The sequence below is a fragment of the Anopheles stephensi genome, chromosome 2 (genome assembly GCF_013141755.1).
Source record: "Anopheles stephensi strain Indian chromosome 2, UCI_ANSTEP_V1.0, whole genome shotgun sequence".
Classification (NCBI taxonomy): domain Eukaryota; kingdom Metazoa; phylum Arthropoda; class Insecta; order Diptera; family Culicidae; genus Anopheles; species Anopheles stephensi.
The window spans coordinates 64,225,109-64,238,731 of record NC_050202.1 but is presented as its reverse complement, the minus strand read 5'-3'; the positions used below and the strand labels follow the sequence as shown (position 1 = coordinate 64,238,731).

Sequence of the window (13,623 nt, the reverse complement as noted above, 5' to 3'; positions counted from 1 at the left end):
TTCCTTTTCTTGGTGTAGAGCAGCTGGAATGGCGAAGGGCAGGGAAGGCGCTGGGGTGCAGCAGGAAACTGTTCTCGAGTAACCTTTCCCCCATGCTGCCTCTCGCAGCGGCATGCCCATGCCAGTGACCTTAGGCACCTGGATGGGCTTTTACGCGCGTGGTGAACCAAGTTGTAAATGCTACATGAAGTGGTCCGCGCGTGTCGCGTTGTTTGCGTCGATTAGAACGCTTTCGCCTTTCTCGCGCTAGTGGTGGCCTCTTTCGCTCGATTGGCACCTAGTACTACTACACGAGAGGTATATTGCATTCTCCTGACCTCCTGGTTCCGTTACATGCGAACACGCGCCCTGAGCTAGAACAACACTTGATGAAGGCTTGTACATATATTGTTACACACTCCGGGTCGGTTCTTTGTAACGCCGATATGCTTACAGCGGCGTTTGCGACTAGCTGTTACTGAGGGACTTGTTAGTATAACGAGCACTAGTGTTAGGCGTGCTGGGGAAATGTAACAGGTAGCTATGACAAAGAGTAACTGGAAGTTGTTCTAATCGAGGTTACGGAAGTAATGCATGGACACGAGATCTTTTAATTATGTTCAAGGTTTTCCGCGTCCATGCAAAACCTCTCTTCTTTGTGAAACCGATTATTGTCATTTCCGACCACAAAACTCCTCTACCCACATCCAAAAGGTATGTAAAATTCGATTTTCAAAATCAAAAATGGCACTCGGTTACTTTCATCCAACTGGTCCGGCAGAAAATTTCCACGTTTTCCTTTTCATGCATTTTCACACCACCATTTGCTTTCACTAGCCCGGTGCGCTGTAAATCTGGATCGCCGTCCGTATTCGCTCCCGAAACTGGGTCCATCCAAGCCCACAGCACGGCGCTACTTATAATGGTCTGTGAAATGATGGTAGATTTGTTTTTTTTTTTTTTTATTTTCCCACCCCACATGATCAAACAGCTCCACACCACCGTTGTGACCCTGTTTATAAGGTTGAATGTTTTGGGATAGTGTGGCCTCGTTTAGGACGCTCGATACGCGTCGTCCGCACAAAGCGTTTTTGTGTCTGCCGTCAGTGTCTGTATGTATGTGTCTGTTTTTACACGATCAATTGTACGTATTTTCCACCAACAAATCCGAGGGGAAACTACACACAGGCGGAAGCAATGTGGGAAAAAGTATGCGAAAGGTGGAGCTGTTTTTCGCCGGCACCCTAAGGCAACCATGCAAGTAAATAAATAAACACTTACCAATAAAACAAAAAAACGCGGGCACACAGTTTTGGAAAACATTCGCGAACTTAACCTGAATAGATTTACAGCTAAGTTCAGCGCTTTTTTTCTCCTATAGTTGTTTCCTTGTGGTGTTTTTCCTTCAACCGGAAACGTTGCTAAATTGTCACATTTGAACGAGTAATTGTATCGCTGCAGAAGCGTTTTTTGTTTCCTCGTTTTATATAGTAACTATTTTTATTTCGATTTACTGGTGTGTGTAATTCTAATTCACAAAAAAAAACACAAGCATGCCTGTTAGGACGTTCTAAATAACCAAGACATAAATCACAACGTAGGCTCGCTGTAATCCGCTGCTAAACAACTGACATCATTTCTATTTTTCTCACTACAAGCGAGACGAGGAAAACTGCATACATGCGATGAGATCATGTCTGTTTCAACGTATACGGACCTGCTGCATGATAGCAGATTAGTAAAATGGTGCACACAAATAATCTACAAATTATTTGTAACTCCATGTGACTCGAGAAAAAGTTGCTCACAGTGCACAAAAAAAAAAAGGCTTACACCCTTCCAAACAAAACAAAAACACATGACATTTGCACAACGTGCTAGCGCCACACCATGACAACGCTCTTGGACCTGGTTCGTGCGTTGGTATTGGAGCACGCGAAGGGCTCGCAACGGACGGCGGCGCGTTGGAGGCATAGCGGGGGCGAATGCACGTGCGCTCATTTTTACGCCCTCCAAACCAAGTGTTGCACCGATCGTAGTGTGTAGTAGTGTGTGAAGATCACTTCTCGGTCTGGGTATCATCATCAACTGGTTGCCGTTGCATTGGAAAACCGCACCGAGCCACGAGCACAAACAATTGGAAGTGGACTTCACAATTCGAGCACAAAACGCGGTTGGTAATAGTGGCTTGGTGAGCGATTCGAACGCCTTTCCGTACAGATGTGTTTGTGCAATTGTTGGTCAACGTCATATGCAACACGCCGATGCACAGCACACAGTTAAGCAGCGAGCAGCTTAAGGAGTGAGCCCAAGCTCACAGTATACGTCGAGCTCGCTTATTTAGTGAGCGGCTATGAGTAAACAGTGTGAACAAGCGAGAGAAAGAGACAGGAAGAGAGATGGAGAACGCGAGGGTGTGTGAGGGAGTGAGGGGGGGCTTAGTGAACGCGGTCACGCGCGCGCGCTGCCTTTTTCATTGACACACTTTGTGACGAGAAGCATTAAAGCGAGCCGCAAACGAAACCAATAAATGTTTGGCATCTGGCAGGGGTTTTTGAATGGTGGTGTGGATGGTGCAGAACGAGTGGGAGGGTGGGCGGCGGGAAGGGACAGGCGGATGAATTGAGGGGACCGGGTGACCACGATCGCGTTTTGTGAAGGCGAATTATGCTGTGTTGCGTACGCACGATGCTGCCCGATCTCACCTTCACACTTTGACTTTCCATCGGACGTCCCCGGCGGTGGACAGAAGAAGAATCGAATTCGTCTCTCTTCCGTGCTGAAGGTGAGCTGTTCGGTTAGTGTTGTTGTTAATGTTGGTTAAGAGACACTGAACACATTAGATGAATTATAGTTGGTAAAAAAACCAGCAACAATCATGCGAACAATTTTTTCTCCAAATTATTCCATTTTAAAATATAATTAAAAAAAATCAAAACAAATTTTCAGTGTGCACCCAGAAGATCGTGCGAAGATCAGCCTTCGTATAAATCCTAATCTATTGTTTCACTGTCGTAAAGGCGTGATGCGTAACACATACGTGAATAGCAAAAATAACGCATAACACGGCTCACTAGGACGAGCGTTACATCTCACGGCGAAGTGCGTGAGTTGGGTGAAATCAGCTCACTACCGTGAGACGGTTGCTCGCTATCGAGAGCAGCAGGTTGCGTTCATTTGTGAGCCATGAATGAATGAACGCCGCTGTTCGAGGTGGCGGTGGTGTGAAATGAGATCGTCACACGCGTTGGTGAACTGGGTCGTGAGACAAGAACGGCGCGTGAGAAAAGGAAGGCACAACCAGCGCACGGTGCAATTGCAGCAGGCCGAGCGCGGCTGAACGAACGAACGCATATTGCATTATTGGGGTTAATATTTATAAATTTATGTCGACAGCTTTGCGTTCTCAAGATTCGGTTCAGTTTGCCGTGCTTGCTGCTTACTGCTTGCCAGCCTCTCTTGGTATAGCTGGTTAAATGGCTCACCGTTTCTGTTGTGTGTGTGCCTTACGTTTCCTGCTTGTTTTGATGCAGTTCTGTTTTTGGAGCGGAAGAAATCGCTTCACACCGCAGTATTTGCATTCCTTGTAAATGGATAATCCGATCGAGTGTCAGGAAATACATCGGCTGTTGACAGAATTATGATGTTAAGGCGCTTTTGATGCTAGCTAGGACTTTTCTTCAGTCACTTTTCTTTAAACTGACGAGAATGGCGTTGTAATCAAATGATCTTTATGGAAACTTTGCGAGTAGATAAAACCAGCGATAAGGGATGAAGTTGAAAATAGAGGAGATGGAAACATCTGCTTGGTGAGGAATTATAAATATCTTAGTTGAGGCTGCTTTCGAGACATTCTCCGGAATCGAGACATTCTCCGGTAGAAAACAATCGAAAGCAGTAAATAAATTAAAACCAACAGCAGATGCGTAAGTGTCCCTCTGTCTGTGTGTGTGTGCGTATTAACAAGTATTGAGGCAAAACATGCCACAGCGTGTCCCAATAGCTGAGCTGTCTGTGGTTCGTTAAGCGTTAACGCAATCGTACAAAGCGCAACGTACAGCGCGCTTGTCGAAGGGTGATTTTTTGAAGCCCCCAATTTAATCCCCGCCGTTGTAACTTTGTACGCCGATCGCCGAATGGAGGGATGAACTGAAACCTCGCTCTCGGCTTCTCCACAAACTCCCCACTAAATAGGAGCGTCATTGCGAACGGCCCCATCGCAATGGTGGCCCTCGTCTTCTCCTTGATGGTGTAGTACCGAGAGTGAGAGTGTGCGTGTGTACTGTTCCTCCTCGCAAAAAAGGAGGTCGTCGACGGAATTGTGGCAGCCGACTCGAACTCGAACTCCGACGCACCAACGAGGAACCGTCAGCGTGGTGCTGCTGGTGCTGATGATGGAGCAAGCAATGCCGTTTAACCGAACATACAACCCTCGGCAGCTGCAATCGTGACACAGTTGCGGGTGAAGTTAAAAACGAATGAGCAACATAACAGTCGCAGGCACCCTTAAAACACACGATCACCGGTTATTCCTTGCCGGGAGGTTTGCACTTGTTAAAAGCGTTCCCTTTGACACAGCGGATGTGATGCTGTTGATTCAATTTAAAGAAAGCCTTCGCTAAAAGCTGTTCACATCGTGCCGGTCCGGAGTGAAGATCCCACACACACTTGAACGGCGTCGTGGAAAGCATTTTCACTCGCCTTTCACGCGGTTTCTTATCGAAGGAGATCCGGATGAGCCTAAAGGAGGTCACCCCCCCCCCCTCCAGACCCCCTATGGTTGTGGTGTGGTGCTGGTGTTGTGAAAGTTCACGTCTGTTTCGTCTGAGCAAGCCGGCATGTAGTCATGAAGGGGAGGGAAGGGGGGGACAGGTCGTACTGCTGCAGCAGCCAGTAGCAGCCCATCCAGTGTTCGAACGCCATATTAAAACCGGAGCGACAGAAGAAGAAAAAAATCGAATGGTGAAGGTGAAATTGAAACATGCTTTGGAGCAGATCATTGCAAAGATTAGAAAACGAATACTTGGAGAGTGGTATCTGTCCTGTAATCTTGTAGTAATTGGGTAAATACCAACAATCATCATCAACATTCTATACTCTTCAACATTAAATCTTCAGGACTCATGATCATCAGAACAGCTCAGCTTTTCGTTCCTACACAAACAAATTCATGCTTTAGTCCTCTTACCGTCCAGGAATTAATCATCTCTGTCTAGTATACAGGAAGCATCAGCTGCTCACAGTTCTTTTTGTCGAATCTGTTACTAACCGGTATTCCTAAACCTAAGGTATGGGGTAGCGATCTTATCACCATACTGTTACGTTGCCAGTACATGCACGTTTGAATAGGGCAATAAATATAGGCCGAACAGAGTGTGATCTCTCTTCACATTTTGTAGAAAAACGTTTTAGATGTGGTTGATTAAGGAGTAAATCTTTCGAAAATAAAGCAGTGAGTAATGATTATATGACATCTTTCTCTCTAAACTTGCATTGCAATGGAACTTCTCTTGTCCATTCCTGTAACTCTGAAAAGAATCGTCCAGCACACAAAATGCACCAGAAGTTATGGTAGTAGCCCCAACTTCCTTCGTCGTTGTCGAAATCTTGAACGGAAGATTTATCGAGTTCGGCACCCAGAGGAGTACAGTCCACCTATTTCGGGAACCGTCTTCGAAAAGGAACAACCCACACAAAGTAACCTGCATTGGCCACCCAACGAACGGAGCAAGACTTTAAAGCTCGAGCTCGTGCGGTCCAACTGACATAAATGATTTGCTGTTTTGCTCCAGCAACGGGAGGCTTCCCGGTCCGGGGTAAACAAGCACCATACAACCGAGTCGGTTGGCGTGCTTCGAAGTCTTATCATTTGGCATCGCAACGGCAACAAGTAGAATCTGTACGTGGCGCTGCAAATTACCATGTAGGCGGAAATAACTTGTAAGGATTTGCCCATAACTGGCTCGTACCGGGTGGTGGACCAGGAGCTCTAGTGTAAGTATTTGCACTGGAATGGAGAAGGTAAGTAAACGGATGGAGCTTTAAGTTTGTTCACGTGTATGTTCACGTAAATGCTGAAGTACACCTTGTGTTGAGAACATTTAGGATCTTTCAATTATCTTCTAGCTAGCCGGCTTTCTGTCGTTAGAGTGTAAAAAGTAATTGATCAAGTATAGATAGGAATATTCGTGACAATTTCGAGCATTTTGAGGAATTACTAAACTAACCACAAATTTGGCAGCATGTTAAAGTTTCTCCAGCAAAAAAAAAAACTGAAGGCAAACCGAATCAATCACTTAATGAATTATGTCCCCTCCCCATAGAGCTCCATAAATCAGAGACGATCAAGGTTAGCCCAACGCGGCGACAACTGACGACATTCTAAACAAATTACGACACACAACAACCAAGGGAGACAGAGCGAGCGAGAGCTTGAGAGCAGCTCGCGGGGTGGTAGCTCATCCATGCTAGGAAACTAACATAATCTGTCAATAAGTTTCAAGGACGATTCTAACGTAAGCAGGACCGTCACACCGTTTGTCGACGCAACAAACGAACGTGTGTAGCCGTTGGCACCATATACAGGCTGCCGGCCTGTTAGGGATGGAAAGACGATAAGTTTGCCGGTTTTTGGCTGTTGTGAAAAGGCGAGGAGGTTCATGGGAGGAGGGCGAGCAGCAAGAAGAAGCGACGCGCCATCCGGATGAATTCACGTTTCTGCCGCCGCCACGTACAAGGAAGTTTTATCTCGAAGGTCATATCCATAAAGGTATAGGGAACTGTCACACACAGAGCAAGTAGATCGGGGTGTGGATCGCTGAGCGTTTGACGTAGGCGTGTAGTTATATTCTTGTTTCTAGGCGTAGAACACAACCAATATTTTACGATTAAGATCATTTCTTCGTAATGTTTGTTTTTTTATTTTTGCACTGCAACCCTTGAGGAGTCTTTGCTTGATATTTTGTAATAAATCGTACTTAGTCAACCTGTCATTCCAACCCGTCCGAAAAGACAGTCTCTGGATAGGATTTGATATAAGCATCTTCGTGTTAGCGATCGACCGCGTTACAGACTCGATCATCGAGCCCGTTTTGATCATCTCCTCTTTATGCTTTTTATTTTTGGAAAATTTATAACTCGTCAGTCACGTTTAAAACTTCTCAAAAAAGTTACACGTAAAAACTATCTGACTATACAACGAACCAAGCCTTACGCGTGCTTAATTAATTGAATAACGAAAAGGTGCACAACCACCAGCTGCATTAGCTGCACACACCCGGGTGCGTGCTACAAATTGTAACACCTTTTCGGTTGCATAATTTAATGCTCTGGCTCACTTTTCACACCCATTCATACAAACACAGGCCCACCGAATGGGGAACACGAGAGCATGGGGAAAGACGATTTAAATTGGGGACAAAAAAGGATCTTCTACGGGGCCAATTCACGTCACCCGGCAGTCGGTGCAACACGGGCCCGAGGACCAGCCGTTAAATTGCGTTAAATAAGTAGACTAAAATGAATGGCGGGCAAGCAATAAAAAGATGGTTTTTTTTTTGTTTGGTTGGTGGCGCATGAGGACGGCTCGCTCGCTACAGGTAATTTAAATCGCGATAGCAAAAATGTGCACCCAGACCAAAAAAAAAAAACCAGAGCACACGCAAACGCGCGGCTGGGGCAAGGTACGAAAAGGATGGGAACGAAATTCTGCTGCCGGTAATTAATTATGCTACTCGATGCTCCCAAAATGTGACGGTGCCCAAGAAGTTTGCCAGTGGAGCACGAGTTGAATTAGCGGAGCAAGCACAGAAAACAAACGCTAGTAGCGCGGTGTGCTCTCAGAAAGAAGGAAAAAAAATACACAAATAAAAATGGGCCGTGGCGGAAGGAGAACTATAAATATTGGTCGACCACAGTCGGCTGTGTGCTGTGTACCATCGCCGCCCCTAGTATCACCAGCCCAGATGGGCCAGTTGACCCCGTGGATAAAGTATGTCACCAGCGGTGGAGCACCCAAGACGCGTGGCGTGGAGACGGCGGTGTCAAGTAACGAGGAAATAAGTCCATGGTCAATTGGGCAGCACGGGGCAGTTTGTGGCAACGGCATCAACTGCCGAAAAAGAACGCAACGTTTGGGTTTATTTCGAGATGGCTTGGATCGTCTTTTCGATCACGAGGCCACCACGATAAAGCCCCCCTCGAATTGGGAGGGTGGAGCGGTTGTACCCGGCAACTATTGCTACGGCAAAGCCAACGCCATGAAGGTGAGCCTGAAGATGATAGTAATGGGAGATAAAATGTGTCACCCGAAACTCAGCTGCCGATGGTTTTATCGAACTTTTAAACACTAAATACCAATTCCTGGGTGAGAAATTTATTCGTTCCTCAGGCTGGTGCGTAATTTCAAATCGCTCGATTTTTGCAAGTAAAATAAAACACCAAAACCAGTACCAGCAACCGTCCAATACCAAACACACGCTTCAGGCAGTGAACAACAAAAAAGTGACTTATCACATTTGCTTATCGCTTGATGCAATGCAGCGCCCTATTTGTGTGCCATTTTTTCCGTTTTGTTTTTGCGCGCCTGGAAGTGAATTCATGAATGTAAACATTCCCTTCGCAGCCAGCCACCAGCAACCACCACCCCTTGCTTCACTACTTCTCGTATCATAAACACCTCGAGCATTGAACACAGAAGTTGCCCGTCGATTAATGAATAATGGAAGCAAATTTGTCTCGCCTTCTGTTCGTGCGTACTAATCTACCTTGGACAGTTGGCAGGGTAAAGAAAGCTGTGCGGAATGCTAGATAGTAGTTGCAGATTCTCGAACCCGGCCTCTCGAAACACTAACCAGCACTGCAGTACTGACTCTTCGCATTAATTGAAATCCTGATGCGTCGAGTTTGGAACATCAACCGTGAATGGATCGTAGCGATTCGGGAGGAGCGTTAGAACGTTGGGGATGCATTTGCACCATTGGTCAAAGTACCATTCTACGCATCGGACGTCTGACATCCGTTGAAACGCCACCACCGGGCCACGTTTGGCGGTCGTTTCGAGGACGAAATCATGCATATGCATCCCACATTTTCATGCTGGATTTCAAGCGGATTTCACTCTCGCCGAACGAGGACGCATGTCAAATTGTTGCATGTACATTGGAAATGGAAAGTTTTATCGTCGCTCCCGATGAACGATCGTGGAAGAGCGAATGAAATGTATTGAAGTTTTGCTATCGAGTGTGCTGAAAGCTGAAGTTTGCTGTATGATAATAATTTCAAATAGTGCTTAACCATAATTTTTAAATTCAAAACTATGTCAGTCAGTAAAAAAATACTGATTTGTATAACTTCTCTTGTCAACTGCCAGAAAGAAGCGACTTTCACAGACAGCAGACCACCATACACTGATCTTTTCGATCGGTCGTTCTAACTGAGCTTGATTATCCTTCTGAAGAAATTGGTATGCTGCATGATTTCAAGCTTCAAGTGAGGAGATATGGCCTTCAGTTGCCGGTCTTAAATTGCTTAGATATCGTCCATCTCAATCGCAAACTAGTATCGTGGAAGAGCCCTGGAAACTGGACTGACCTTACCGGACCGTAGTACATCTTCACAAAGAGAGCAGAAGAAGAATTTAAATGCTTTAACAAAATCTTCTATATTGATCCCAAAACACGCAACTATCTCACCTATTATACCTAGTATACTACCTCTCCTATTATATGAACCAGACATTTTGGAGCTCATTGTCTACACCCTTTACTCAGTAGTGAATTTCTCACCGCTAGCTCACCACAAAGCTTGCCCAAACATTTGCATCATCAAACTTACCTGGCCAGAGCCATCCTAACATGTGAGAGACCACCGAGTGGCAATGCTAAGGTATCCACGGTGAATGATTTTGTTGTACCGGCGTGCCACAAGAAATGGAGGAATGTAAAGCCCGCGACTTATGTATGGCGGGCGCAGGACAATCGGCTGCAGCTTGGTGCGAAACGGCAGCAGTCGATTCCACACTGTATTGTGTGATGGGTTGTTTTTTCCCCGCTTTCCTACGATCCTGCCACCTGCCTTTCGATCGACCGTGATCAATCGAGCTAGCAACGCAAGAATTTTGCAGCTGGAAATCGTACACACATGCGTATGCACAGGACACAGGACACAATCGCACGTACACACACTGCGCTTAGTGAGACAGCTTGCTCACTGAAGCTCACCGAAAGTGATTTCCACACCTTCACTAACTTTGGCTGTGTGGCGGCAGGCTCAACCACCACCACAACAAACGACGGACAACAAACTAAGCCTCTCTCGTCGGTGGTAAGCCGCTGCTGGTAGTAAGCGACCCTGACACGGAACCGCACGCACGCACGATTGTGAGGGGCCACCTTTTTTTGTTGTTGTCGTCGTTCTCCTCTTCCTTTTCCACGGGCAGCAAACGAGGGGTTGGTTTTCTTTTCTGTTTGTTCGACCTCTGCTTTACTATAACTCTTTTGCGATACTTATTATAGACTTTGCGGGCTCAGGATTCACTTTTTTCCACGCACAAAACTTCAAACGCTCACAAGCTTTGCTTTGTTGGACGACCGGACGACCACATTGATGCAAAATTTAGCTGCTTTTTTGAAGGGACGAAAGGACATATATTTGTTTGCTTTATTATTCCACTGAAACACACTAAACAGTGACAGTAGCGCACACACCAACACCAGACTGTCGTACTTAGGCTGGGGAGTTATGTTGTGATGTGTTACTTTTTCCCCCTGTTTACAATCACAGTACACGGGCACGCACGCACACTTGGATGGCTAAAAGTCGCACGCATTTAGTGCGTAAGCGGTTCACGCGACGTCGCTAGCCGTCAGCGGGCGATCACTTACGCCTCTCGTTTTCTCGCTTACTCCACTTTCTAACACGGGCGCGGGGGGCAATTTTGGCTCTCGCTTTGGCACAAAACGTTGGGGCACCGGCATGAAATTGATGAGATTTCACTTGCTAGTGTTTCCTCCAGCATTGGAGACTCAATCTGTAGTTGTGCTCCACTCTGTTTCTCACTCTCTCGCTCACTCTCTCCCTCTCTTGCACGTACGCTTTCTCTTTTACCCCCTATTGGTGTTGCTCGTCTTCACTCGCAACCTATTTGATGTACTCCTTTTTACTTTATGCCTCGTATTTTTTTTGTTGGTTGTCCTCTTCCCAACCAGTGGTGGGCCGCTTCTCACTTTCACATAACTTTTTTACGAATTTTTTGTTTTTTGCCTCACTGGTAGTGCACGTAACATTTTCCCTGTGTTTTCTCTGTCTTCATTATTTAAGCACGAGTTTGCGGTTTTTTGTTGTTGTCGAGCCAACCGACCAGCAGCAACAACAATCGCTTTCTCTACTACTTGCTGCTGATGTAGTACGTTTTCCTTGTTTTCTCCCACAAACAAACAAAAAAGCGAACAAGGCCGCCATAAATACAAAATGACACACACAATTTCGGGTGTTTTAAAATGGAGGACGATCTCTACAGCTTTTATTTTCAGTGTTTTTTTTCCTAAACATCAACTCTATGTAGTAAATGCCATTTTGTTTTTTCAGCTCTTAAATTTAGTTAAAAAATATTAAAACCAATATCCCTACTTAAATCGCTCGTTTTTCAAATTTAACTGCCACTCGCTTTATTTTCCCTGCCCAATAATATTGATGCACACTCGACTCAGCCGAGGCTCTTAACACGTTTACTTTCCCTACGGATGCGTGCCACTGTGGCCGCACACTATTTGGCATTCGGTTGTGCCAATTTCCACACAAATACCATCACAATCTCCATCCTCTATTGCTTTTCACCTTCACCAGATTGCAGCGGATGCACACACACAACACACACACACCTGCTTCGCACAGAAGGCTTTCCAATGCGCGTTTAGTTGAGCGTGTCGCGCATCGGTTCGAAAGGAGGGAAACAAGAAATTGATGACTTTTTTTTTGTTTACTTTAGGGTAGACGTAGAGGGGACTAGGTTTCAATTATGCACTTTCCAATCACAAGGGCACAACACACATACGCGCGAGGCACGCTTTTGGCCTTAGGATGCTTTTTTATATAAGGATAAAAGTTATACAAATCCACCAAGAAGTATGTGAAGCAACAAAACGCCGAAATGTAGCACACAATTCGTCGCACCTATATCGTGATCGTGAGCAACCCGATCGCATCTCACTGGTTTGTGTCGCAATTCTCACTCACGCACACACGTCTCACTTGTCCACGAGCATGAGCGAGATGATGGCGGCTTTGATTGTGATGCTCAGCTGTTTGTGAGCACTTTCTTATCACGCTCACTTTGAACTGCTCACCATGCATTATCGTTGTGCACGGTCTCTACACTTGCAACCATTCGGTGCGTTTATTTTTGCGCGTGAGTTTCTTATCGGGCCACGAACCAAGCCTTGCAACAATTGTCATTGCACAACCAATCAGTGGCTTGCATAACTGCAGGTGACCCACCGAATACGACGATTGTTGAGGGGGGTTTAGGAATTTGAAGACACATACCCGTGATGGGCTCGAGTGTGTGCGTGTGGATTGGATCGATCGTACACGCGCGCGCACTTGACACAATTGCACGCGCATGAGATTGTGAGCCGTATGGCGACCGTATGTACTAGTATGAGCAAAAAATGAACTGAAGCAACACGGGTATAATCTGCAGCAAAACGCGCGGCCAATAAACACTCACCAACCCAGAATAGTGTAAAGGGCACAGACACGGACACACACACACACGTTTGAGCACAGTAATCGTTGGATCATTGGCCAAGGTTAGTATATAAAGGCTGAAAGCACGTTCATGTGGTTCTCTCGATGCCGGCCGACTAAAAGTATACTAAAACAGTGCACGTGCGAAAGAGCGAGAGAGAGGGAGAGATGGATGGAGAGCGAGAGTCTTAGAGCACGACCTCGTTTGTTTGCCACTTGGCTAAGCAACGGTGTGTGCCAGGTGCTGCGGTGCCATTTGCACGTGTGCACATCTATAAACCTTGGCGCTTGGCGCGGTGTCCCCAAAGCGGAGAGCAACCAAAAAACCTTGAGCACCGTTGGAAGGCTATCACCGTGTGAATTGTCGCGTGTTATCTTTGCTTTATCCTCACTTTCTGGACGGCCCGAGCGAGTTATTTGATGATAACACAATAGTTGACGGAAAGTAACATTACCGCACAATGGTACACACTGGATTCGCTGATCGATTAACTGAATTGCTCTGTAACTGGTCGATCATGCCACATACAGGTTGTACGGATAGCAGGGAAGAATATGTACCTTGCACTACTCTGTATCCCGACGCGCACAGACAACGACAGTTGGAGAGCTCGTGCACATAATAATCCTTGACCGTGAAGGATATGCGAGTACATCCGGCGCCGGATTCGCACAGGACACACAGCTACGTTGTATGTCACTTGGGCATAGCCATCACGAGCACACAAACACACACACACACCTGCTCAAGCCCACCAAAAGCTCGACTGTTGAAGGGCAAAAACAACACGCGAACGAAACGATTAGGTACGAAAACTGTGCATCTAAATCTGTAAGCGCGCGGGCACACAATAGCGGCAAAAGCACACACCTCTGTACCGTACATGCGGCGAACGT

At 46.2% G+C, this 13,623-nt stretch overlaps 1 protein-coding gene across 1 annotated transcript in view; it reads right to left on the bottom strand.

Moving 5' to 3' along the window:
* Positions 1-13,623, bottom strand: part of LOC118506803 (protein roadkill) — a 69,106-nt gene extending 55,483 nt beyond the window's left edge. The window contains exons 1-2 of the mRNA XM_036044448.1: positions 13,182-13,623; positions 9,814-10,597 (exon numbers count right to left, since the gene is read on the bottom strand). Of these exons, the coding sequence (XP_035900341.1) occupies positions 9,814-9,827 (14 nt within the window). The 5' untranslated portion in view covers positions 9,828-10,597; positions 13,182-13,623. The remainder of the gene's footprint in view (positions 1-9,813; positions 10,598-13,181) is intronic.